At 36.9% G+C, this 25,908-nt stretch overlaps 1 protein-coding gene across 4 annotated transcripts in view; it reads left to right on the top strand.

Moving 5' to 3' along the window:
- Positions 1-3,778: 3,778 nt before the first annotated feature.
- The window catches only part of LOC149839003 (integrin-linked protein kinase 1-like), a 74,204-nt gene continuing 52,074 nt past the window's right edge, over positions 3,779-25,908 (top strand). Inside the window, exons 1-6 of one of the 4 annotated variants that reach the window (XM_090002202.1) lie at positions 3,779-4,433; positions 4,594-5,024; positions 5,741-5,815; positions 5,909-6,013; positions 9,002-9,087; positions 10,807-10,927. In XM_090002202.1, coding sequence (XP_089858328.1) covers positions 4,602-5,024; positions 5,741-5,815; positions 5,909-6,013; positions 9,002-9,087; positions 10,807-10,927 — 810 coding nt within the window. In that variant the 5' untranslated portion in view covers positions 3,779-4,433; positions 4,594-4,601. Of the gene's footprint in view, positions 5,025-5,740; positions 5,816-5,908; positions 6,014-9,001; positions 9,088-10,806; positions 10,928-25,908 lie in introns of all 4 variants that reach the window. The other 3 variants (XM_090002198.1, XM_090002200.1, XM_090002199.1) reach the window with 3 other exon arrangements.

The raw sequence follows: 25,908 nt of genomic DNA, 5'->3' as shown, positions 1-25,908 counted from the left end.
GGACTAGCCTAGTCTAAGCATTCAACGATCCTATTCTGGGACCCAAATCCCCTTGTCTAAACCCTCTTTGGAGCTCGCACCTTGCTGAAGTATCACATGTGCTTTCCCGCATTCGTCAACGTAAAAAGGGCTACATAAGACTGAGCTAAGTTTTGTTTTTTATTTTTGTTCGTATTTTGTTTATTTTGTGCATTTTTCTAAGTTTTGATAGCTCTAACATTTGTATATTGTTTATGTTGTTGTCTTCTTCTCGAGTTTTGGTGGCTCCAGTCACCAAACTTATTTTCTTCAAGGTCTCACATACGAGGTACGAATTTCCGCAACGCCACTGCTCCAAGAACAAAGATCAGAAGTTTCTGCTCATCGAAGGAGGAAAGACACTTTACCTTAAAGAATGGTCTCCACACTCTCTCAAAAGTCTGGATCCCATTTTGGGTCTATTTTAAAGACAAAAATATCTTTTAGTGGAAAATCCCTTGTTTTTGTTTTTAAAATCTTCAAGGAATCCACAAAATGACGATCATGGTGGAACCATTAGTTTAATTTTGAGATCTGAGTTTCTAGAAAATCGATGTTACGAGGTTAGTAGTTTCATTATTTTGTATTTTTCGGATTTGGATCCACCTCTGATCCAAATCTCATTTTTTATTTTTGTCATGTTAGACACTGTCAGATTGATAGTTATATATATTGGTTCATAAATCTATTTTTGACATTCTTAGGATTGTTGGAAAGAAGATGAAAATGAAAACATTTAACATGTTTTACTCGTCTTCAGATTATGTCTCTACAACCTCTGGAAATAGGAACAAACAACAAAAACAATTATTTTGGTGATTGTTTCTCACTGAAAAGACCTGCTCTTTTATTGAAAACTTGCATTTTCTGGCTCGTTAAAAAGTTGAGAGTCTGATATAAGTTTATCTAGTTTTTAGATGGAGCCAAAAACCCGTCTAGGGCTTTTGTTTCTCTTATTCAAAATCAAGCTACAATATTTTCATTGTGCAATAAAACAACCAACCAATCTTCATCGAATCACTATGATTCTAGTGACATTGGAAAGATAACAAACTTCTCTTTCTCTATTGTTTTTTTCTATTTTTCTGAATTCTAAACGTAGTGGCCTAAAAATAGGTAGTATCAGTAAAAATAGGGGTAGCAACACCTGTTCAACACTTGTTTTAGGAGCATTTCTGAGTCACATCTGTCTGTCAGTTTTCAGCGTGCCATACGTCATGGTAAAGATATTTTTATTTTTCATCTTTCCATATTCTATAATTTTTAGAGTAAAAAATCAGTAGCAACGTCTGCTAATGTTTCTTGACTTAGATTTTTTTTGGAAGAACATCCTGCTTTTCGGATCACATTTGTTTTCTTTTTAAGTTTCGGAGCCCCAATTCTTAAAACCCATGTGTGCATCCTGCTTTTGAGTGATTGCTTGTTGTGTTTGAATTTGGGTATACCTTTTAGATAAGGTTTATATCTGGATCTAAAATTTGACCAAACGTTAGAATTTTCTTTCTTGAGTGAACCATTTTGGATACAAAATCATAGCGTTTTCTTATGTGATTTGTTTACTTTTTATTTTTATGAAGAAACCCTAGGTAGATTTGGTGTTTCTTTTCTTGATTTAGTTTTTTGCAAAAATAACTTATAAATCCTTGTTGGAGAATCACACGTCATTTAGTTTCTTTTTTTTTTTTAAATATCAACCTCCAACAAGTTAAGAAAGTCATTTTGATTGTGACATTGCTCACTTTGTGGTTGTTCCCCATATTTATCTTTTTCTCTTAGGAGCTTTTACTGTAGAGCCAATGTTTCCTGTTTAGTTTTTCAAAAACCCCAATCTATCCTATTATTTTGGATCTTCAGATCGTCCCACTAGTACTAGAAGCTATCAACTTGGGTATATCAGTGGTGGACCAACTAGACCGATAACCCCCTCGCAGTACCAGAAACCTTAGTTCAGGTATATTATGAAATGTCTGGTATGAAGAAAAACCCATCTTATTAGAATCTACCTAGAACAAACCTCGTAGATCTATGAAGCTTTCAAGAAGAATTGGATCTCTAGAGCTTTTGAGTGTTGTTTGGTTTGTATGGACTCTTGTTTGAATTAGATCCTAGACTATAGTTCTACAAATGGATCCCATAGATCCTCTAAGAAACCTAATTTTGATTTTGGATCAGAGTTTCCAAAACTCTAACCAACTTGAGTATGTGCCACAAAATTCGTCGAAGAATACAGGGAAGCTACCCAAAGGCATTAGGGAGTTAAGGGCTTTGTTAGCCGGTACTCAATTTCAAAACATGAGAGCGCTCCTTTTTGTGAAGAGATTCACCAATGAACCTATCGAAGAAGATCCAAATTAGCTCAATTCAAAAGAAGAAAAAGAGGATGAGAAAAAACTTTAATATGTTTAAACTGGTCTAGAAGATGAAACAGAAGATGTCCAACACATCGTGTCACACAAAGGCAAATATGTGGCTCAAGAGCCTTCAAGAGGATCCATTTTGAGAGAAGCAATGCTGCCCTGAGGTTGATGACGCAAGAGCTCAAACAAAAGTTTTTAGAGAATGGGGCTAAGTTAAGAGGCAGCTACAAGCAAGTGCATAAGCAAAGAAGCCAGGCTACACCTGTTAGAAAGATCCAATGTCAATGTGCTTGAAATAGTAATCCCCAAAAGTAGAATTGCGTATTTTAATGAATGTGAAGAATGGGTGACGAAGGAAACTAAAGGAAAAAAGAGACCATATGAGATCCATGATTTTGTCCTAGGTTAAGATAGTGAACCTTTGAATCACTCATCTTAAAAAAATTCATCAAGTTCAACAAGATAAAAAATCCCCAAACTCATGTCACCTTATTCATGGACACCTGCTCCTACCGGGTGATGGTGGTGGTCTATTAGATCTCCCAAATTCCCACCACACCATTTCGTTAAACTAGCCTTTTTTGAAAAAATGTGTATATGCACAAGCGGAAATTAACCAGCAACTCCAAATTCTATTCAATAACTTAAAAACAAGAAATAAAATAAATCACGAAAACCTAATTTCAAAACATGAATCAGGTTTAGAGCAAAGCATCAAATTCTGAGGTGGCTTTCCATTTTAGTTGTAGGTCAAGCTTCCAATTTGCACCGTTACGCTTGAGGGTTATATAGTTTGCCATGTGCTTTACATTTTTTACTGAACTACTCTTGGGGGATGCAGATTTTATTTATTTTTTTGCATATAAAGCAAACTTTAGATCGTCTACATTCTTGTTCTGTTGGATGGTATTTAAGGGTTTTTTAGACTAGACTTCAAGAACCCTGACCACAAGGTCTCAGTTCATCTGGTGAGATGGCCAGTGAACGTCACCTGATAGAGATATGACGATGCGAGTTCGAAATCCACGGAGGTCGAAGTATGTTCGATCCATGATCGAGTTTTTTTATTTTCGTTGGCCTAGCCCAAATAAAAAAAAGATAGAAAGATTCAAGAACATTCGTACCGATCATGACCATTTATATATTATATAATTGGAAGTAGAAGGAACTTATCAAGTCGGACCCAATTCCTCCACACCCACAGGGTCGGGTTACTAACACTCGGGACCCAGGGAGTCCCACGTGGCCTTTCATCTCGGACCAATCAGAGCACGCCACGTACACTGGACGGATTCTTCCCCCGAAGAACATTCTTGCGGGCCTGCTTTGGACCCGGGCACCCTATAAAAATGGGCCCTCGGGGCGGGCAGTCGCTCCCGCGGGAGCCGCGCGCCCCCTTCTTCTCTCCGCCTCTCCTCTCCTCGTCTCCCAGGGATCAGAGGCTCTCCGGAAAGCCCTAACGCCGCTCGTGTTCCTTCGCCCAAACGCCGGAGGCCCGATCCCGATCGGGGAAACCTCAATTCCGTTCCGAGGTCTCGCTTTCCTTCTCGCTCTGCTGTCTCCGCTAGATCCCCCCAACCCTCAGAAACCCTGCCTCGCCTCGCTTGTTGGCTCCACATTTCTCCAATTTCGTCCCTTTTCCTCTTGTTTATTTCGTTCGATTCAGACCGGGAGCCTCTCCTTCTTCCTCTTCGTTCTGTCAGCTCGAATCTTTCTTGCTTGTTTCCCCTTGGTAAGTTAACCACGTTTGGAAACTTGTTTTCTCTCGTGAATCCTGATTCTTGTGTTTATTCTCACTCCTAGCATAGCAGAATTCCGGACATATCTTCTCGTTTTGGTTCTCTCGGCTTCAACCTGCGTCTTCTTCCTATCTGGAGGGACAGCCCTCATTCAACAGCTTTGTTTGCGAGGGGTTCGAATTTGTCACCTCGGTATAAAACAAGTTCAGATTCAGATTGCAATATCCTGCTCAACCGGATAGCTTCTTCAGTCGTTCTTTTTTTTTCTCCGTGCCCCTCCTCCTAAACCGGCCCTCTCTTGTTTTCTATTAATGGACAGGTCTTAGTATTGATCATCAAATCGGTTAGATCTCTCTACACGAACCTCAATTTTCTAAAATGTGGATTAAACATCTTTCTTACTCTTGCATATTCAGACTGGTGAATATGTAGATTGCAGTAGCTTTATTTGAAGAGAGTGGTGGGGTTTCCATTTGCAGATCCGGGAATGGAAATCGCTGCACAGTTGAAGAGAGGTATCTCGCGCCAACTTTCAACCGGATCATTGAGGGCTCGAAGCATGAGAGCTTTCAGTTTCAGGCGACAGTCTTCTTTAGATCCGAAGAGGAATGCATTGAAATTCAGCTTTGGACGGCAGTCATCGTTGGACCCGAACAAGCGAAACATAGTTGAGGAGAAGTTGACGGTGCCGGAGAACTTGGATTCAACAATGCAGTTGCTTTTCATGGCTTGTAAAGGAGATGAAAAGGGTGTGGAAGAATTGTTGAATGAAGGGGTGGATGTTAACAGCATTGATTTGGATGGTAGGACGGCCCTTCATATTACTGCCTGTGAAGGTCATGTTAATGTTGTGAAGCTTCTGCTGAGCCGGAGGGCCAATATTGATGCTCGTGATAGGTGGGGTAGTACGGTAAGTAGTGGGATAACTTGTTCCGTTTTAGTTTCCTTTTCTTCCATGTTTTTTTTTTCAAAGCAATCTGAAAGCTTCTACTTCCTTGGTATTTTTGGATCCAAGTTGTGCTAATATATGCATGACCGATAGGCCTATATCAATCTTCCATGTTTTTTGAAGTTAACGTGGTGTTGCGTGCATTATCACCAGGATTCTAGTTTCCAGGAACATTTTTCATATTCTTGTGGGATTTTAATTCACCAAAAACTTTTGTGTTTGATTCGTTAAACCATCATCCATGAGGGGCAATTCCTGTGAAATATACCAGAAATTTTCTTTCGATTGTTTTCTCTTAAATATTAATTTGTTATCTTCGAAAAATTTGAAGAATTTCCATCTTTTCTTTTGTTTAAGCTTTCACATATATTCTTTTGAAGAATATCCATAAAATGAAACAAATTCAACTTCTTGATGGGAAATTTCTTGAGAAAATTTGCTTTTGTGGTGTTAAATTTGGATGTTCTGGACGATAAGATGTTGTCCATTCAATTGGAGAAATCATCCCATGGTTCTTTGTAACAGACAAAATGTTATAAAGGTGGGCATCATGTTTTTTTCATGTTTGGCTGCTGATAGTTTGTCACAGACAATTATATTTGCTGACAGAATCATATGATTCAAGTGTTCTTATGTTTCCATACGCCCCCCAATAATGATGGCATATGTGGTGGCAGGCTGCTATTGATGCTAAATACTATGGAAATGTAGAGATCTACAACATTCTGAAGGCTCGTGGAGCTAAAGTTCCTGTATGTTAGTTTAATATGCTAGGCTTATTTGTACGATGTCTAGTTTTTAAATTCTTCAATAATCATAATGTTTGATTAACTGTGAATTATCAGAAAACCAGAAAAACACCTATGGCAGTATCTAATCCTCATGAGGTTCCAGAGTATGAACTCAATCCAGCAGAGGTTCAGTTTCGGCGGGGAGACGAGATATCAAAGGCATGCCTTGTTATTAGCTTTTATCATTTTGTTTGGTGATTGCTTGCTTGCTTACGATGCATGACATTGGTAAAACCACCATTTTATGTCTATTATAGAGGGAAAATTTGGGCTGAAAGACAATTATTGATGGTGAGCAACCCAAACATTTATTTGCCAAATGTTTTATTCATGTTGTTTGATTCATCAAATGCTGCATGTAAAGTTGTGGCAAAAGTGGTTAGGAAGAGCCTCTGTAAACACCATGCGAATTGTCTGAGAAAAAGTTGAACTATATCCTAGGTAGAAATATGAAGATGCTCTGAACTTGTGTCAATTTGGAGGCTTCCAAAATAAGTTTCTTAAGTTCATTGGGATATTTAGCTCTGTCATGCCAATAATTGAGAATGACATTTTACATGTTTGTTTAGCAAATAGTTGAATCATGTGGATGATGAGGAACTGAAAATTAATGATCACATTTTTTAAGCATTATAAATGTGGTCTAACTTTCTAAGGCCTGCTTTTCAATTGAGTTGCTGATGGCCTTCATGCGATATCCACAACATACCGATGTCCACACAGTGAGCTTATTCTTAGTTTTCTCTTCCTTGAAGAATTAACTGTTGCAATTGTCTGTACTCATTTTTCAGAGCCAACTTGAAAGAACATTTTTGTTATGAAAAGTAATTGAAAATGTTTTTTTTTTCTATTTTTTCTGTAGCTTCTTCCATGAAAGATCATGACTTGTTAAGAAGGTTCCAATGAACCTTTTAACTAACATTTTAGGAATAAACAAAATAGTTCTTCCATACTTGTTTTGTGATTCATTTTCGGAAGCAAGAACGTCATCCATTCTTTGAATGTTAGTGAATGCAAGGTGCCAGGAATAGAACACCTTTATCCATGGGTGCATTTATCTTATTCTTAAGAATTAAACTTGGACTCTACCATGATGCTAAAGAGTAATGGTGAGAGGGTTCACCTTGTCTTAATCCTCCCTATGGCAAGAAGAATTTCAAGTGGCTTCTTGTATTGTTTCAATTAATAAATATTGAGCATTACACTTTAGGGGTATATGATATTATTAAGATTATGCTTCATGTTAGTGGACAGTGTTCACCTGGGGTATGTTTGGCTGCATTCAAACGTGAGTTGGAATCACATGCAAATGAGAGAATGAATCTCATTTGCACAGCTAACCAAACATGTCATTTGAAATCTCACACAGATGAGAGAATGAATCTCATTTGCACAGCCAACAAAACATGATTTGGAATCTCATGCAAATGAGAAATGGAATGTGATTTGAAATCACATTTGAAGCGAATCTCTTGTGATTCCAAATCACATGAGATGCAACCAAACATACCCCACAACTAGATAGGATCATGCTCATGTATTTACAGGACCTGGCTCCCAGAATTTTTTTAGGAGCTTTTTGTGAAAATTTATCTGTTATTTTTTGCCTAAACTTGGAAAATCTTGCTGAAATGGATTCGTGAAATGGAGCAAAGGGGTAATTTATGTAATGAAGCAACAAGTGAACAAATACAATGCCACAAAGTGGCTACAAAGGTGCACACAAGTACAAGAGCCACTAATGGGCCAAATACAAAGAGCCACTAAGGCCTAATCACACAAACTCTCAAAATGGTGCAAGAACACATAAAAAATAAGAGTTAATTCAAATAAGCTTGGCATCAAGCATAATTATTACAAGGGAAAGGAGTGCCTTTAAATAGGCACTCCATGTAGCTGGCCCAACTAGCTGTTGGGCCAGCCCCAACGGCTAGAATTCTAGCCGTTGGGGCTGGTCCAACAGCTAATTGGACCAGCACCCAATGCTGTTCAGCTTTACAAAATAAAAAAGAGAAATAAAGAAACAACTAAAAACATTAGGTCGTCAATCCCTAGTGGACTGAAACCTGTTACAAGATGAATTTACTGAAATACCCCTGAGGGGTATTTCAGTTTACATACATACTAGATACCCCTGAGGGGTATATATATATCCTCAATATATATATATATATATGCTACATATACAATACATTTTAACGCTTTTCACTCTTAAGTGGTTATTTTGAGTAAAATATGGCTTGAAAGATATTACTGTGTATCTCTAGAGTATGAGACTGTGCCTAACCATTTACAAAGTCCAATCATTGATAGAACGATTTCCTTTGTTGGAAAAACATTAAATTCCTTTAATAATATCTGAAATGATGAAAGTGGGATTGGAATTGTGAATAGAGTTTACATTAATTGTGGGAGACTTGAGACTGTAATGAAATAACAAAGGAGTGCACAATACAAAAACCACTGAGGGTAATACAATAACAAAGGTGTGCACAATCACAAGACCACTAAGGGCAATACACATAAGCTACTAAGGGCTAGTACAAGAGCTCACGAGCACACATACAAAAGCCACTAATGGGCACAAGCACAACATAAAATATATTATTTTGTTAACCTTAAAACGCTCAAGGGAAGCATATTACATGATAATGGGCAAGACCCCCATATATACACAAGAGAGGAGAGACAAAAAAGAGAGCACACCATCCGTTAGGCATCCCTAACGGCTAATCTGTTGGACTAGTCTGTTAGTCTAGCCATTAGGGATGCCTAACGGCTAGTTCAAAAATAAAAAATACAAAACATAAATAATTTTATAATATACCATATATGTATATTATACAATATACATGTACCCAATGTATATATACGTATATACTTAATGTATACACATACATATATAATACAAAATACATCAATATTTAATGGAGACTACTTATGCAACATTGGTTTTCCCTTATACAAGTGGGTTAATATAGAACTGCAAATTGTCTCTGGTATGTTTGTGCTTAAAGTTGCCATGTTGGTTGTTTGGTGCTTTTCAATGGAGGTAGCAATGACAATTAGTTATAGCAACAGTAGACCTTTTGTTTGATTTTATATTTTAATTTTGACACTATTTATTCATTCATTTGAATTGAGCAGGGTTCATATCAGGTGGCTAAGTGGAATGGGACCAAAGTTGCTGTAAAAGTACTTGATAAGGATTGCTATTCTGATCCAGATATCATGTATCAGTTTCCTCTGCATCTTATTTTGGAGTGTTTCTTCCTTCTTTTTCATTCTTGAATGTATTTGCTACCCTGACTTTTTGTCTTGTGGGATTATCCTTCTCTTTTCCACAGAACAAACTGAATGTCCCTGTTTAATTATCTTCATAGAATTTTCTGCTTTTAACCCTAATAACAAATTGAATGTGTCTGTTTCATTAGCAACTGGAAAATACTAATCCTATAACATGTGAAGAATATACGCTTCGAACAAGTCCATATTTTTGCTTTTAAGCTGAATACGATTATATGCACCAAAATCGAAAAGGAAAATACAGGAAGAATTGGCAAGTTTTACTGTTTGATTTGAATAGTAATTTGTGTATGATCCTTAGTTTTCATAGGTGCCAGGCGGAGCCTAGGCGGTGAGCCTCTACAAAGGCCTAGGCGGTACCCCAAATAAAAAAAAACAAAAAAAACATAAAAAACATAATAAGAAACATGTATACAACATAAAATCAATCAACGATAAGAAATAGACAAATAATATGTTCTTGAACACTGTAAAACAATTAAATTACATAATCTTAACTTGCTCAAACAAATCAAGAATAAATTAACAATTTAATAAACAAACAATATAACTAACAATGTGAAAAACAATGCACAAAAAATAAAATCATGTATACAAAAAAATTAACAACAATAGACATAATACAAGCAATAGACAAATAATGTCTTCTTCTTCTTCTGCTCAACAATAGACATAATACAAGCAATAAACAAATAATATGTCTTTTTCTTTTTCTTTTTCTTTTTCTTCTCAACAATAGACATAATACAAGCAATGGACAAATAACATATCTTCTCCTCCTCGAAGAAAAAAATAAATAATATGTCTTCAAAAAAAAAAAAGCCTAGGCTCTAAAAAAAACCTAGGCGGTCGCAGCTTAGGTGGCACCTAAGTGGTAATATAGGGTCCGACCGCCTAAACCTGGTCACCCAGGCGGTGGCGCTGCACCTAGGTTGCATAGGCCACACCTTTGACAACTAAGGTATGATCTCAAATTCAAGATCTTAATAAATTTAACCAATAGTTGATAAAAAGAGCAAAAGGAAAATGATAGGCAGCTGCCATAGAAGGCTACAACTTATACTAATCCATTGATAATCATACCATTGGTCCGTGGCCTCCATCCACCTGATCTTCAGATTCTACAGTTATGTGTTAAGTCAGAATCATTACAACATTCTATGTAAATCATATTTTTAGTTCTTTTGTTGGAGATGATATCATGATAGACAGGGAGACCTTCTTGCTATGGAGTCAGACATAAAATTTTTTCAGTCTTTTGATTTTGAGTGATCAGGCTCTACCAATCATTGTGAATTTAGCTATCAGATACTTTCTCATTATATGGACCTCTGTTTTTATAGGCCTGAAAATACATGCTCTGCTTAGATTGTACTTCTCTCTTGCACATGTACATACAGACATAATGCATATATATTGATGCAACTTGTGTTTGATACTCCTTTATATCCTGGTCACAATTCTTCTCGATCTCTTCATTACATCTGTGAATGCAATAGTGGTTTTCCAACCCTATCTTTGATGAGGCACTTGTCTTGTCACCTTGATCTAGTTGGTATTGTGAATTAATGAGCTGACATTCTTCTTATCTTAATGCTCTTCCATGCCTTTTAAACCATATTTTTTATGTACTTTTGATCTGGCAGAAATGCCTTTAGACAGGAGCTGATGTTGCTTGAAAAGGTTCGACATCCTAATGTTGTTCAGTTTGTTGGAGCTGTGACTCAGAATGTACCAATGATGATTGTTTCAGAATACCATCCAAGAGTAAGTTTGATTTCAAGAATCAAGTAGATTGTATTGACTGAACACTTGCAGAACTTCATGTTAGTTATTGTACCAATTACTAGAGCTGTATGTCTTTTTTCAGATGAAGGTCACAAGGAGCAAAAACAATTATTCTTTAGAATATTATTACTTAGGACTCATTATTTAAGTGGGAAGTTGCTGAAGAGTGAAAGAAAACAAATTATTTTCTGGGTTTGCTTCATAGTTGAAATGTATTAATTTTGTTTCTGTTGATAACAAACTTCATTTGCTCATATGTGAGATCTTGTTGCTAATGTACGTTGAATCCTTTTGATGGTTGTCAAGACAATTAGTTGCAACCTTTCACCACCTGGATTTTCGACAAATATATGATTATTGCTTTTCCTAAATGCATAAACTCTGAGATGGTCTGATTATTGCACATCCTAAATGCATAAACTCTGAGACTGTCACAAAGAATTGTGGCAGGATTGGGCCATTAATTTCCCTGTAAGGTGCGGTTCTAACTCATGAAAAGTTAAATGAAAATTAGAAAACTAGCAAGGAGAATAAAATATAAGGCAAAATCTTGGGAAAAAAGAGTTGGTTTATTTTTGATCACTCTATATTTAGGAACATTCCCACTCAATAATAATAATAAGTTAGTTTGCACAAGAATAGAGTAGAATTATTCTGACTAGAGTTAGTTTCATCCATAACTGACACTGGCGTACTAAGGTCTAAATTATAGTTGAAATATAATTAACCTAACATATCCAACAAATTGCAATTGATGAAACTTTTCCTTTTGGCCTTGAAAACTAATTTCTACAGGCATTGTTTCATCACTTGAAATGAAAATGGATAAGCGGAGATTCATTTGGAAATGGTGGTTATTGTCGGTTTGGTGGCTTACATGTGTTCCCTTTATTTTCCTGCAGAAGATGTGAAAGAAGTATATATCTATCTATATATAGTTTGTGTTAAATTGTATATATATATATATAACTGTATATATATATATTTATGTACATATATATTTTATATTCTTTTTATTTTTCTTTCTTTCTTTTTGACTTAGTCAACCTAAGTTGACTAGACCCCAACAGCTAGATTTCTAGGTGCGGCTAGAAATATAGTTGTTGGGAGGTCCCTCTCTCTCTTTCCTTTGTCTCTCTCTCACTCTCTTAACCCTCTCTTCTCTTCCTCTTGTGTATATAAATAGTGGTATTCCCCTCTTGTAAAAGTATGCTTCTTGCATACTTGTGATACTAAAAAAAAATGCTATTTTTATATTGTGAGCCTTCTTGTGTGTACTCCTTTGTGGGTTTATGTGAGTGTGTTCCTTAGAGAACACTTGTATGTTGTTCACTTGATATTGGTGGACATTTTGGTTCATGATTAAAGGCTCTTTGGTTCTTTACATGGTATCAGAGCTTGGTGATAAATCTTGTTGGTCGTGCATGTGCTTGTGTTCCATTTCTTGTCTACTCTACTTTTTTTCTCTCTTCTTTCTATCCTTCTTTTCCTTGTAAAAATGGATGACAAATATGATGTCACCATAATGCCCATCAAACTTATTGATACTAACTATGTTATGTGGGCTTCTATTATGAAGCAATCACATATGGAGAAAGGGTTGTAGAAATTAGTGGATGGATTCGATCCAAAGCTAAAACTAATCTTCACTAAGGTGAAAAATGAAAAATAACTACCTATTTTCGATGAAAATAAGATTAAAGCTATAGTTAGTTGCGAGAAAAAGTGAAAAGAGTGGAGAATGAGACATGCCAAGATTATGTCTTGGCTTTAGCCTTGCTAAATTCAAGCACGCTAACAAGGCTTGAGAATACCTTAAAAATATGTATTCCTTTAAAAATATTGCACATCTGTTCAATATTCAAGATAATGCTCTCACCATGACACAAGGGAACAAAAGTATTAGAGAACATTACAATGACTTGTTCTCCCTATGGAAAGAGTTGGTTCTTCTAGAGCCTAAATAGCATTGTCGCGAAGATATTGAGCTTCACCAAAGGAAAATAGATGTGATTTTTTTTATCAATTCATTAATAGCTTGAAGCCCACATTTGAATCAACCAAATCGGCTGTCCTTCATAGGAAAAAAGTTTCTTCTATTGTAGACACCATTGAGGAATTAAGTATAGAAGAAAACCGTCTAAAGAAACGTATCTCCAAGAATGAAGATGATTTCGTTTTGGTCGTCTTAAGGTAGGGATCCTACTGTTATACTTATAGACCACCTCACTTTGGAAGACAAGGAAATGAATATGACAAAAGAAGTCATTTATCATTGGTGTCATGAACCGGGGCATATTAAATCTATGTGCCTTAAGATAAGAAGAAGGGAGGACAATAACTACATGAAAAAGAAGGCGGCTACGATTGAAACACCTCAAGAGAATAAGGAGACGACTATGGTTGGCAACTTTCAAGACACATCCATGGAAATAGCCAAATCCTTATTTCAATTAGTTGAAGCTCTCCAACTTCTTCTTAGAGGATCATCTTCTTCAATTGGAGCCGTGGTGTCATCTTACTTCAACCCCGATAAAATTCCTTGGCTTCTTGATTCCGGTGCATCTTTTCACATGATCCCAAATCATAATATTTTATCTGAATGTTATAACAACTCAAGTGTGTCAAAAGCTTTTATGATCGATGGTACATCTCTTGAAATCGAAGGAATAAATTTTTTTGAAAAAGATCTTTCAAACTCCAAAAGGTTTCTTATTAAAAAAATTAGATGTATTCTTAAATTAAATTTAAATATTTTATGTCTCTTAAATATCTAATTATGGTTGTAATATCTCTTTCTTTTCAAATGAATATTTGGTGCAGGATCGCCAGTTAGGGAAGCTAATTGGGCAGGCCATAGAAAATGAGATATCTATTATATGATTTTTTTGGAGATACCGAAAGATACTTTTTGTTGTAATGTCTAAACAATGGATTTAAATTTATGGCATAGAATATTAGGACATCAAAATGTATCTAAAATCCAATATTTTTCAAGTTTGAATTTTTTTTGTAATATTAATGATTTTACTTATAAAGACTGTGTTCTTGAAGAAATGAAAAGATTACCATTCAATGATAGAACTTTTATCTAGACCTCTTGAGTTAGTTCTTTCAGATGAGTCCAACACCAATTTTGTCTAAAGGTAGATATGCACATTACGTTATTTTTGTGGATGACTTTACTAGATATACTTGGATTTACTTCCTTAAGCATAAATCTGAAGTTTTTTCTCACTTTCAAAACTTTCATAAGTTGGTTAAAAATAGGTTTGAACATGAAATTTCTATATTTCGTATTGATTCAGTGGAAGAATTTTTGTCAAATGAATTTAAAAATTATCTCAACTTACATGGTATCACACATCAAAGATCTTGTCCACGCACACCACAACAAAACAACTTAGTTGAGAGAAAAATATGCATATTGTTGAAACTTCAAGAACTTTGTTTATTGCTAGCCATATGCCTAAGGTTTTTTTGGGCAGAAGCTGTCTTGACTGTTGTTTATCTTATAAACAGAATACCATTTTCTTCTTTACAAAATATTTCACATGTTGAAAAACTTTTTAAACTCACTTCTGATTATTTCAGATTACGAGTTTTTGGTTGCAAATATTTTATTTTAACCAATAAGAATGACAAATTTGCTCCTATCCCTTGTGCCTTCTTTGGCTATGCCGATAACCAAAAGAGATATAGCTGCTATGATTCTAAGAATGAAAAATTATATATATCAAGAAATGTAACTTTTTTTAGAAAAAAAAATTCTTTGATAAGGATCAACCTAAGGAATTAATTGAGTATTCATTTTTGTTTGATCTTGTTTCAAAACAAGCTATTAATGATTGTGATTGTGAGTATGGTTTTGAGAACGTTATTGAATCAATAGATATTGAATCTCTTGATGAATTGCCTCATGATGAACAAACTTGTATACAATATTTTAGGCAGATAAATCAAAATCTTTCATGTGCACTTGAAATTTTTTCTAACTTTAGTTAAGATGAATTGAAAATTATGAAATCATCTAGAGTATCAAAACCCCCATCAAAATTTGTATCCTATGACTTTTTTTTCAAAATATGAATCATGCATAACCCTAATTCATTCATATTTAGAACCCTCATCTTATGCTCGGGCCAAAGAACACTCCAAATGGGTAAAAAACTATGAGGGTAAAACTAGAAGTTTTGAAAAAGACTCAAACTTGGTATATTCAAAATCTTTCATAGATAAAGAAACCCATAAATTGTAAGTGTGTATACAAGATAAAAACCAAGAGTGATGGGACCCTTGAGAGATATAAAGTTAGGCTAGTTGCCAAAGGATATTCGCAAGGCTAAGACATAGATTATAAAGAAACCTTTGCACCTGTTGCCCACATGACCACAATTATAATCCTTATTGTAGTTGTTTCAATTAAAAATTGGTGTACATATCAAATGGATGTTAAAAATGCATATTGAAATAAAAATCTTATGAAAGTTTATATAGAGGCACACCTAGTATGGACATTCTTCAAGGGAAGGCTCTTCGCCTACAAAAGACATTATATGGGTTAAAACAAGTACCCAAAGCTTGGTATGATAGATTTAGCCAAGTTACGCTTGCTATTGATTTTAGATCTTGTTTGACCGACACCGCTTTGTTTGTTAAAGATTCTGATGCAAGTACTGCCATTTCGCTCTTCTATGTTGATGATATGATAATCACTGGAGGCGACAAACAAGAAGTTCAAAACATAAAAAGATTCTTATAACTAATTTTGAAATGACTGACTTCGGTTTTTTATGATACTTTCTAGGTACAGTGGTAGCTTATTCCTCTAGAGGGTATTTATTATCTTAATCTAAATTTGCTTCTAATATTGTTCTCAGGTATGAAATCACGGATGACAAGAAGGTTGACACTCGAGAAGTGACAAATGTCAAGATGAAAATTGATGATAGGGAGCCTCTAGATGACCCAACCCCTTATCGACAACTTATTGGGGCCCTTTCTTACTTGTCAATTACTAGACCTGATATATCACACGTTGTTCACACAACTAGTTAGTTTTAGCACGCTCCCACATCCGTTCACATGGGAGCTTGTGGATCCCTCTCTAGTTTTGAAAAAAAGAAAAAAGGGTTTTCCACTAAAGGAGTTTTTTTTGTTTAAAATGGACAGGAACACTGGATCTAAACTTTGAGAGGGTGTGGGGATCGTTCATCAAGGTAAAGAGCCTTTCCTTCTCTGATAAGCAGGAATCAATCGAACCAGGAATCCTCGGTCGTTGTTTTGGAGCGGCGACATTGTGTAGATTCGTACCTCGTATGCAAGGCCTAGAAGAAAACGAATTTAGGGGCGGGAGCCACCAAAACTTGTATAAAGACGGAAAGATAATCAACATACAAATGTTAGAATTATCACAAACTTAGACAAACACACAAGGTAAACAAAATACAAACATAATTGAAAAGCCAAATTTCACCTCGGGCTTAGGTAGCCCTTTCTACGGTTGACGAACGCGAAGGAGAACAAGCGTCACTTCGGCTAGGCATAGGCTTCGAAAGAGGGGGTGAGACAAGGGATCTGGGTCCTAGATTAGGCTAGGCTCGATTAACTAGGACTAGGCTAGGTTGGCTAGGCTAGGTCTTGTAGAGAATTTGACAGAATAAGGGTGCTCATATTACAGATAGATGCTAGATAAAGAAGAATAGGGCGGGGGGTGGCTCTCTATTTATAGTTTTTCTGGCAGATCTGGATACGTTTTATGTGTATCCAGGAGCCATCTAGATGAATGACTGCTAGAGGGTTGCCTTTGAATGAAAAGCCTAGATTCATTCAAGGTTTATTGCCTTGGATGGGGATTTTGCTTAAGGAAAGAGAATTTGGGAATGAGTGACCTTCCATTTTCGAGTTTGGAAGGTTGAGAAGGCAAATCCCGTCCCAAAAGTGCGCAGAAGAGGCGGCCGACGACAAGTGGCGCTAACAAAAATTCTAGCCTTAACGACAACTACAGACTCAGGTGGGCCTCGACGACAGTTGGCGGGGTCATGGCGACAACTTATAGTGTTGTCAGGGGGATGACATCATCTTTTCAGAAGGGAAGGTCTTTTAATGACAACTCAAGGATAATGATGACAATTTAAGACGATGGTGACAACAAGGCAAAGATGACGACAATTCGAGGAATTTTTGACGACAAGTCATTAGAGCTAACGACAACCTAACTTGTCGTTAGAGATTGAAAAGTTGTCTTGGCCATAACTTTCGATCCTGATATCGGGTTGACATGATTTTTGGTTTGTTGAAAAGCTGGGAATCTCTTCTTTAACTCTTCTTTTGGTCAAAAGTTTGAAAGAGATTCTTTTGAGGGCGAAAAATTGGATTGAAGGTGCCTTGCTTTGGGGAAAAGATGGAATTTTGGACGAAAAACATCTCGGTCCAAAATTGGGTGTCTATAGAATTGTTTTGCGTATTATTAAATATCTTAAGAATTCTATCTCTGGAGGCCTTTTTATGTCTTCTGCATTTGCATTGGATTTACTTGCATATACTGATGCAGATTTGAGAGGTGATCACAATACTAAGCACTCAACCACATATTTTTATGTTTTCTTAGGTAAATCGTTAATCTAGTAGAGGTACAAAAAGCAATAGAAGGTCTCTCTTTCCTCAAATGAAGTTGAGTATTGAGCTATGAATGCAACCACAATGGAGGTGGTTTGGTTGAGAAGATTGCTGACTGATATGGGAATCCAAATTCTAGGAGCTTTAAAGACGTGCTACGACAATAAGGGTGCTATCTACATTCCCGGTATCCACATTTTTCATGAAAGAACAAATCACATCGAGATGGATTGCCACTATGTGTGAGAGGAATATCTTCAATAGAATTCCAGTTGGCAGATTTCTTCACAAACCTCTCTTTGCTTTTAGGTTTCCTTTTTTTCTAATCCAACTTTCGGTCATTCTACCGTAAGTTTGAGGGGAATTGTTAAAATGTATATATATATATATATATAAAACTGTATGCATATGTATATATATATTTAAATATATATTTTATATTCTTTTTATTTATTTTTCTTTATTTCTTTTGGACTTAGTCAACCTAAGTTGACTAGGCCCCAACGGCTAGAAATCTAGCCGTTGGGCGATCCTTCTCTCTTTCGTTCATCTCTCTCACTCTCTTAACCCTGGCTTCTCTCCCTCTTGTGTATATAAATAGGGATCTGCCCCTCTTATAAAAGTATGCTTCTTGCATACTTGTGATACTCAATAAGATACTATTTTTTGTATTGTGAGCCTTCTTGTGTTTACCCCTTTGTGGGTTTATGTGAGCGTGTTCCTTAGAGAACAATTTTGTGTTGTTCACTTGATATTAGTGGACATTTTGGTTCGTGATTGAAGGCTATTTAGTTCTTTACAGTTTGCTACAGTTGCAAACCTCGCTTTTTTATTTTTTGCTTTTTAAGAATTTAGGGGTAATTTCTCATGGATAATTTACCCTTGTGAAGTATAGCAATAACAAAATTATACACAAAGGGTAAAAAAATGAAGCTGCCCCCATATGAAAATGAATATAATATATCTAACAACTACCTTTTCTTATGTTGGGAAGAAGATACCTACCATCCCCAACGTGATCATGATTTCTTTGAGCCTTGATGTGATTATTCTTTTGTGAGAATGTTGGCGAGCTGAAGGTGGGCATGAGTAATTTGAAATAGCCTATCTTGAACCTTTTCTTTTGTGAAATGGTAATTCATGCCTATATATTTGGTTTTCTCATGACATATTGTATCAGAAGAATTCTGGATTTCCACCTTGTTGTTACAGTACAAGTTAGTAAGTGTTTTCTCTTCTATTTCTAGCTTTGCAAACATTGACTTTAGCTGTAGATCTTCAGAGACCCATGTGTCATGCCTCTGTTTGGCTTCTGCAGTAGACCTAGACACCACTGCTTGCATTTTGCTCTTTTGTGACACTAGGTTCCCTCCAATAAATGTGCAATAGCTTAATGTAGACCTCTTGTCATCTATGTCAACTAGGTACGGGTACAGATGGTACAACATGACAATTTCAAAAAATGAAGATATGGGGATCCGAGTTGGGTCTAGTTTTGAATTTTTTTTAGCTTCTTTGACCAGGTTTGGACAAGTCCAAACCTGATCAGCGAAACTAAGTTATAAAAGGGGAAGGGCGTAGCCCTTTCCCCTTCTCTATCTCTCTCCAGTTTCCCTTTTTTTTCTCTCTCTCTCTCTCAGTTTGTTGCAACGAGACAAAGAAGAAGAAAAAGACGAGGAGAGGAGGTACTCTCTCTCTCTCTCTCGGTTTCTCACCCTCTCTCTCCTTCTGCCGAGGATGATGATGAGGGTTTCGGGAGAGAAGAGAGAGGGAGGGGTGGTGGCTCTTGTTTTCTCACTCTCTGCTTTTGCTGAGGAGGATGAAGGTTTCAGGAGAGCAAAGAGAGAGAGAGAGAGGGAGGGGCGGCGACTATCTGTTTTTCACTATCTATCTCTTCTGCCGAGGATGATGATGAGAGTTTCGGGAGAGCAAAGAAAGAGGCAGGGTGGAGGGACTAAAATGGTCCCACCTTTTTGACCTTATGTAAAAAAAAGCTCAGGTTTGAGTTGGACCAGACTAATGCAGTGCGGGACCCGACCTGTGGCGTACCTGCACTGCATCCAGTACCTGCTCCCATGTCGATGTAGGTCTACACGGGTACACCAACAATTTTGGCGTGTCCCAGTTACATATCTTGTCATTTAAAGAGCCTTCCCAATCATCTTCTGTATACATTTCAACATTAAAATGGTTATGATTCGACAACAACAACAACAACTACGCCTTCATCCCAAAACAATTGGGGTCAGCGATATGAACCAAAAAAGAAAATCATTTTGGGTCTTCCACATGAATCCTTCTCCTCCAATCATTTCTATCCAATGCCATGTCCTCGGTGAGGTTCAAAGCATTCATATCCTTTCCTATCACCTCCATCCATGTCTTCCTAGGCCTACCCCGACCTCTTTTAACTAATATATTTTCCCATTTCTCCATCCTTCTAACTGGAGCATCATTAGGCCTTCGCCGAATATGTCCAAACCACCGTAAACGATTCTCTCTCATCTTATTTTCAATGGGTGCAACGCCGAATATGTCCAAACCTTCCATATATTTTGTCTTACTCTTACTCAACTTAAAACCTCTTGCTTCCAATGTCTGTCTCCATAATTCTAACTTAGCATTAGCCCCAGCTCTAGACTCACCAATCAAAACAATATCATCAGCAAACAACATACACCACGGCACATTTTTTTGAATTGATCTCGTAAGCTCATCCATCACTATAGCAAATAGGAAAGGGCTTAAAGCAGATCCTTGATGTAACCCAACCGTTATAGGAAAATTGGTTGTTACCCCTCCACAAGTGCGGACATTGGTTACTACTCCTTCATACATATCTTTAATTATACTAATGTGCTTAAGAAAAACACCTTTCTTCACAATTGTCCACCAGAGAACGTCCCTAGGTACTCTGTCGTATGCTTTCTCCAAATCAATAAAAACCATATGCAAATCTTTGTTCCTCTCTCTATTTCTCTCAATAAGTTGTCTAATAAGATGTATAGCTTCCATAGTTGATCTTCCAGGCATAAAACCAAATTGATTCTCCGATATCATGACAACCTTCCTCAACCTAGACTCAATCACCCTCCCAAAGTTTCATAGTATGACTCATGAGTTTTATACCACGATAGTTTGTGCAATCTTGTATATCACCTTTATTCTTATATAGAGGCACCAAAGTACTCTTCCTCCACTCATTAGGTATCTATCGTGGTATAAAACTTTGCAAGGATTTTGTTTCAAGTAAGTGTGAAGTGCTGTTGTAATATGCACAAGAGGGGCATGCAAAAAATGACTTACTGCACCGTTGCATATTCTATATCTGGCCTTGTAATGGTTAAATAGAAAAGTTTGCCAACCATACGATATATCTACACTTTTACACCCCAACATACTGGTTTTGTAATGAAATATGCGGAAAAGCAAAGAGTGCACTAGGCACTTACAACATCCACTAATAAACAAACAACAAGGGCTAATACCCAAACCCACAAGAGACAACACAACATAAAAATATAAATGTCTCTTATTGAAAGAGAGAGAGCTCTCAAGAGTGAGAAATACAAGAGGGGTTCACCCCTATTTATACACAAGAGTAGGAGAGGGGAAGGGCCAAGAGGCCTTAAAAGGAGAGCCACATAGGAGGCTCCCCATGTAGTCGTTGGGAGCCCCCAACGGTCACAAATGTGACCGTTGGGGGCCCATCGACTACATGGTGGGGCCCCTTTTGTGTGAGCAAAAAAACAAAAAATAAAAAATATGATTTACAAAAAATAAAGAGAAAAATAAAATAAGAAAAACAAGTACCCCTATCGGGTACTTGTGAAATGACAAAAATACCCCTATCGGGTATTTTATATATATATATATATATATATATATATATGAATTACATGTATTTTAACACCCTCCCTCAAGCTTTACGGGGATATAACCGAAAGCTTGTTAAGAAGAAACAAAAACCGAGGAGCCGCAAGAGCCTTAGTGAAGAAGTCCGCCAACTGGTACTCTGATGTGACGTAAGGTAGTGCTATAGTTCCTCTTAGGTATTCATCACGAACGTAATGGCAGTCCATCTCAATATGCTTAGTACGCTCATGGAAGGTGTGATTGCTTGCAATATAGATTGCGCTTTTGTTGTCGCAACACATCTTCGAAGGAGTAGAGATGACAATGCCCATATCACTGAGGAGGCTTCTTAGCCACACAAGTTCCATGGTTGTAGTGGCCATAGCACGATATTCTGCTTCCGTCGAGGACAAGGATACTTTGTGTTGCTTCTTGCATCTCCACGAAATCATAGAGTCACCTAAGAAAACACAAAATCCGGTAGTTGAGACTCGGTCATTGGGATTTCCTCCCCAATCTGCATCAGTATAAGCAATTAAATCAAGTGACGAGGCAGAAGAAAGAAAAACTCCCTTAGTTATGGTATTTTTGATATATCTGACAATCCTTAAGACTGCACTCATGTGCACGGTTGTAGGTGCATGTTGAAACTGACTGACAGAGTGGACGACATGAGCAATGTCTGGCCGTGTGATGGATAAGTAGGTTAGAGACCCAACAAGTTGCCGGTAGGGAATAGGATCCTCGAGAGGTGTTCCATCTTCCAACCTTAATTTTGCATTGATGACTTCTGGGGTTTCTGTCTTCTTATCATCGGAGATACCAGATTTGGAACAGATGTCAGCAGCAAGTTTCATCTGAGAGAGAATGTACCCTCGAGGAGAGTACGCCACTTCAATTCCTAAAAAATATCTTAAGAAACCAAGGTCAGACATATCAAAATTTTCTTTCAAAACCTTTTTAATATCATTAATGCCTTGCTCATCACTTCCTGTGATGATCATATCATCAACATAAAGTAGTAAAATAACTACTGAAGACCCTGCACTTTTCACAAACAAAGCAGTGTCAGTATAACATGAACGAAAATTCAAACTTGTCATTACATTACTAAATCTATCATGCCAAGCCTTTGGGGTTTGTTTTAAACCATATAATGCCTTTTTAAGTTTGAGAATCTTATTTTTACCAATACATACTCCAGGTGGGGGATCCATGTAAACTTCTTCATTTAATTCGCCATTTAGAAATGCATTCTTAACATCGAGTTGATAGATAGGCCATTTTTTCACTGACGCAATAGCAATAAGAGTCCTAACACTAGTCATTCTAGCAACAGGTGCGAAGGTTTCTTCATAATCTATTCCATATTCCTGAGCATATCCTTTAGCTACTAACCGTGCTTTATAACGTTCTAACGAACCATCGCTCTTGGTTTTAATTTTGAAGACCCATCTACATCCTATTGATTTCTTTCCAGTGAGTAACGAAGTTATTTCCCAAGTTTTTGCTTTTTCAAGGGCACTAAGCTCTAAGTTCATGGCTTCAACCCATTGGGGAATATCTTTGGCCTCATTATAATGTGAGGGTTCATGAAATGAATGCAACGCAATTAGACATGCTCTATATCTTGGAGTTAGGGACTCATAGGAAACAAACCTATTAGGAGGATTGAAGATTCGACTGGATCTCCTTAAAGCGGTTTCTTCTATGTTGGATCCTTGAGAGTATTTTTCTAAGGCGCTCATCTGAGATTGTTGACCACACCTAACATATGTTTGGATTGGTCTATTATTCTCATCTATAACATTATCAAGAGGAATTTCCTCTAGGTCATTCAAAGACACATTAGAGATTTCCTCTTCTTGAGGAGTCTCATCTTCTTGAGATAGAAGATCAAATAAAAAAGTATATTCACTTTCGTCAATATCTTTAGTTTTCACAAAACCATTTTCATTTTCCAAAAATGTTACATCTTTGGATACATAGAGTTTGTTATTTTTCAAGTCAAAACATCTAAAACCCTTTTGATTTTCTCCATAACCCAAGAAAACACATTCAATAGCTTTAGGAGATAATTTGTCCCGTTTATGAGTAAGGACAAAACATTTACATCCAAAGACTCTTAATCTATTGAAGTCGGGTGTTCTTTCAAATAGTTTTTCGTATGGAGATGTATTTTGTAAGGATGAAGATATCATTCTATTTATTAAGTAAGTTGAGGTTAAGGCCGCTTCGGCCCAAAAATTCTTTGGAATTTCTTTGGAAATAAGGAGTGTCCTAGTGGTTTCCATGATGTGTCTATGCTTTCTTTCGGCCAAGCCGTTTTGTTGGGGAGTCCTAGGACACGATCTTTGATGACAAATTCCATTTACTTCTAAATAGTTTTGAAATTCATTTGATAAATATTCTCCACCCGAATCGGATCTAAGAGTAGAGATATTACTTGAAAACTGATTTTTAACTATCATATGAATTTTTTTGAAAAAGTCAAAGACTTCGGATTTTAAATTGAGGAAGTAGATCCATACATACCTAGTGTAGTCATCGATGAAAGTGACGTAATAAGAGTACCCTCCTTTAGACATGACGGGAGAAGGACCCCAAACATCCGAATGGACTAACTCTAAAGGTCTTTTGGACACAAAGGTTCGGTTTGGAAAAGGAGTAGATTTCATTTTGCCAAAAATACAATTCTTGCAAACAAAATGTTTCTCATTACAAAATTTCTTTCCAAATGGAAAGGAGTACATTTTTGAGAAACTTGGATGTCTAAGTCTTTGATGCCAAATATCAATATTTTTATCTTGGACATGGTTACAAAAAGAGTTAGTGGGGAGTTTCAAGTTGCTCATGTAATAGAGATCTCCCCTCCTATGGCCTTGCCCAATCAGCTTCCCGGACCGGAGATCCTGTATAGAGCAATCCTTAGTTGAGAAGGAAATTTTACATTCATGATCACATATTTGAGCAACAGAGAGGAGATTTAAATTAAGTTGAGGTACAACTCTCACGTTTGGCACAAAGAAATCTTTTGAAAAGTTTAAGGTTCCAAAACTTTTTACTTGTAAAGATGTACCATCGACAGTTGAAACATAGGAGTTTTTATAATTATTACATAAATCGGAAAGCTCATTTTCAAGAGGGGTCATATGAAAGGAAGCTTCAGAGTCAAGGATCCAAGACGACATACTTGGAGGAGAGGAGGAAGCTACGGCGACACCCAAAGTTGATGGAATCTTGAGTAGAGTTTGTAGTGCTTCCGATAGTTGAGCAAGAGAAAAAGAGTCCTTTCCTTTGATTGCTTCCTCTTTCTTTTGAGTAGCTTCTTCAACGGAAGCAACCTTATTTTTCGGTGCTTCATTCAACTTAGGGCAATTAGGTCTTATATGACCCGGTTCTTGACAATGATGGCAAATGGCTTTTCTATAATTACCATTATAGTTATTTTGTCTTCTAAAATGTGGAGGTTTGTAAGTTTTCATGTGGTTGCCGGGTTTTGATACGGCCAAGACATCATCTCCTCCTTTAATCATGCCAAGACGGGTTTCTTCTTGGCATATTTCGGCTATGGCATCTTCCAAGGGAAGAGGCTTTGATCTATGTAAGAGGGAGGATCTAACTTGCTCATATTCGGGCCTAAGCCCATGTAAAAATTGGAAAAAGTGTTCTTTTTTCATTTGTTCTCTCCTTAATTCCACATCTATACTAGAAACCCATTTTGGTTCTAGTAAAGATAGCTCCTCTCATAGAGGGCCAAGAGTGCTAAAGTAGTCCCTAACACTCATTTCTCCTTGCTTGATAGTCCGGATTTTTTCTTGAAGAAAGAATTGACGAGCAAGGTCTTTTTGGGTAAACATACCTTTCATGAAGAACCATGCTTCATTTGCCATCCGAAATTTGGCAATGTTAGCGCAAATCTTGAGCTCCACATTGTTCATGAACCAAGCAAGAATCTTGGCATGCTTACTTTCCCAATCTTCTATTTTAGATTGGTGGTCTTCAATGGCCTTCATGCGGGCATCTCCTTCAAGAGCTTTCTCTTGATCACCTTCCATCTTAGTTAGTTGAAGTTGCGGTTCCGGAATAGTGCCCATAACGTATCCCCAAAGCTTTTTCCCCTTGAGGTTGTTTTCCATGGCGGCGGCCCACATCATGTAGTTGGAGCCATTGAGCTTGAAGGAGAGATCAATCTTTTGTTCTCCTTCCATAATAATCACTTACAAGAGGATGAAAGGAAGAGAGATATAACAAGAAAAAAATATAGCTACACAACTAGCTATATTAAGAAGAAGAGCATACACAAGGCTCTGATACCATGTAATGAAATATGCGGAAAAGCAAAGAGTGCACTAGGCACTTACAACATCCACTAATGAACAAACAACAAGGGCTAATACCCAAACCCACAAGAGACAACACAACATAAAAATATAAATGTCTCTTATTGAAAGAGAGAGAGCTCTCAAGAGTGAGAAATACAAGAG

Source organism: Nuphar pumila, chromosome 4 (assembly GCF_984573655.1).
Source record: "Nuphar pumila chromosome 4, dmNupPumi1.hap1.1, whole genome shotgun sequence".
Classification (NCBI taxonomy): domain Eukaryota; kingdom Viridiplantae; phylum Streptophyta; class Magnoliopsida; order Nymphaeales; family Nymphaeaceae; genus Nuphar; species Nuphar pumila.
The sequence above is the reverse complement of the archived record's forward strand: the minus strand, read 5'-3'. Positions and strand labels throughout refer to the sequence as shown.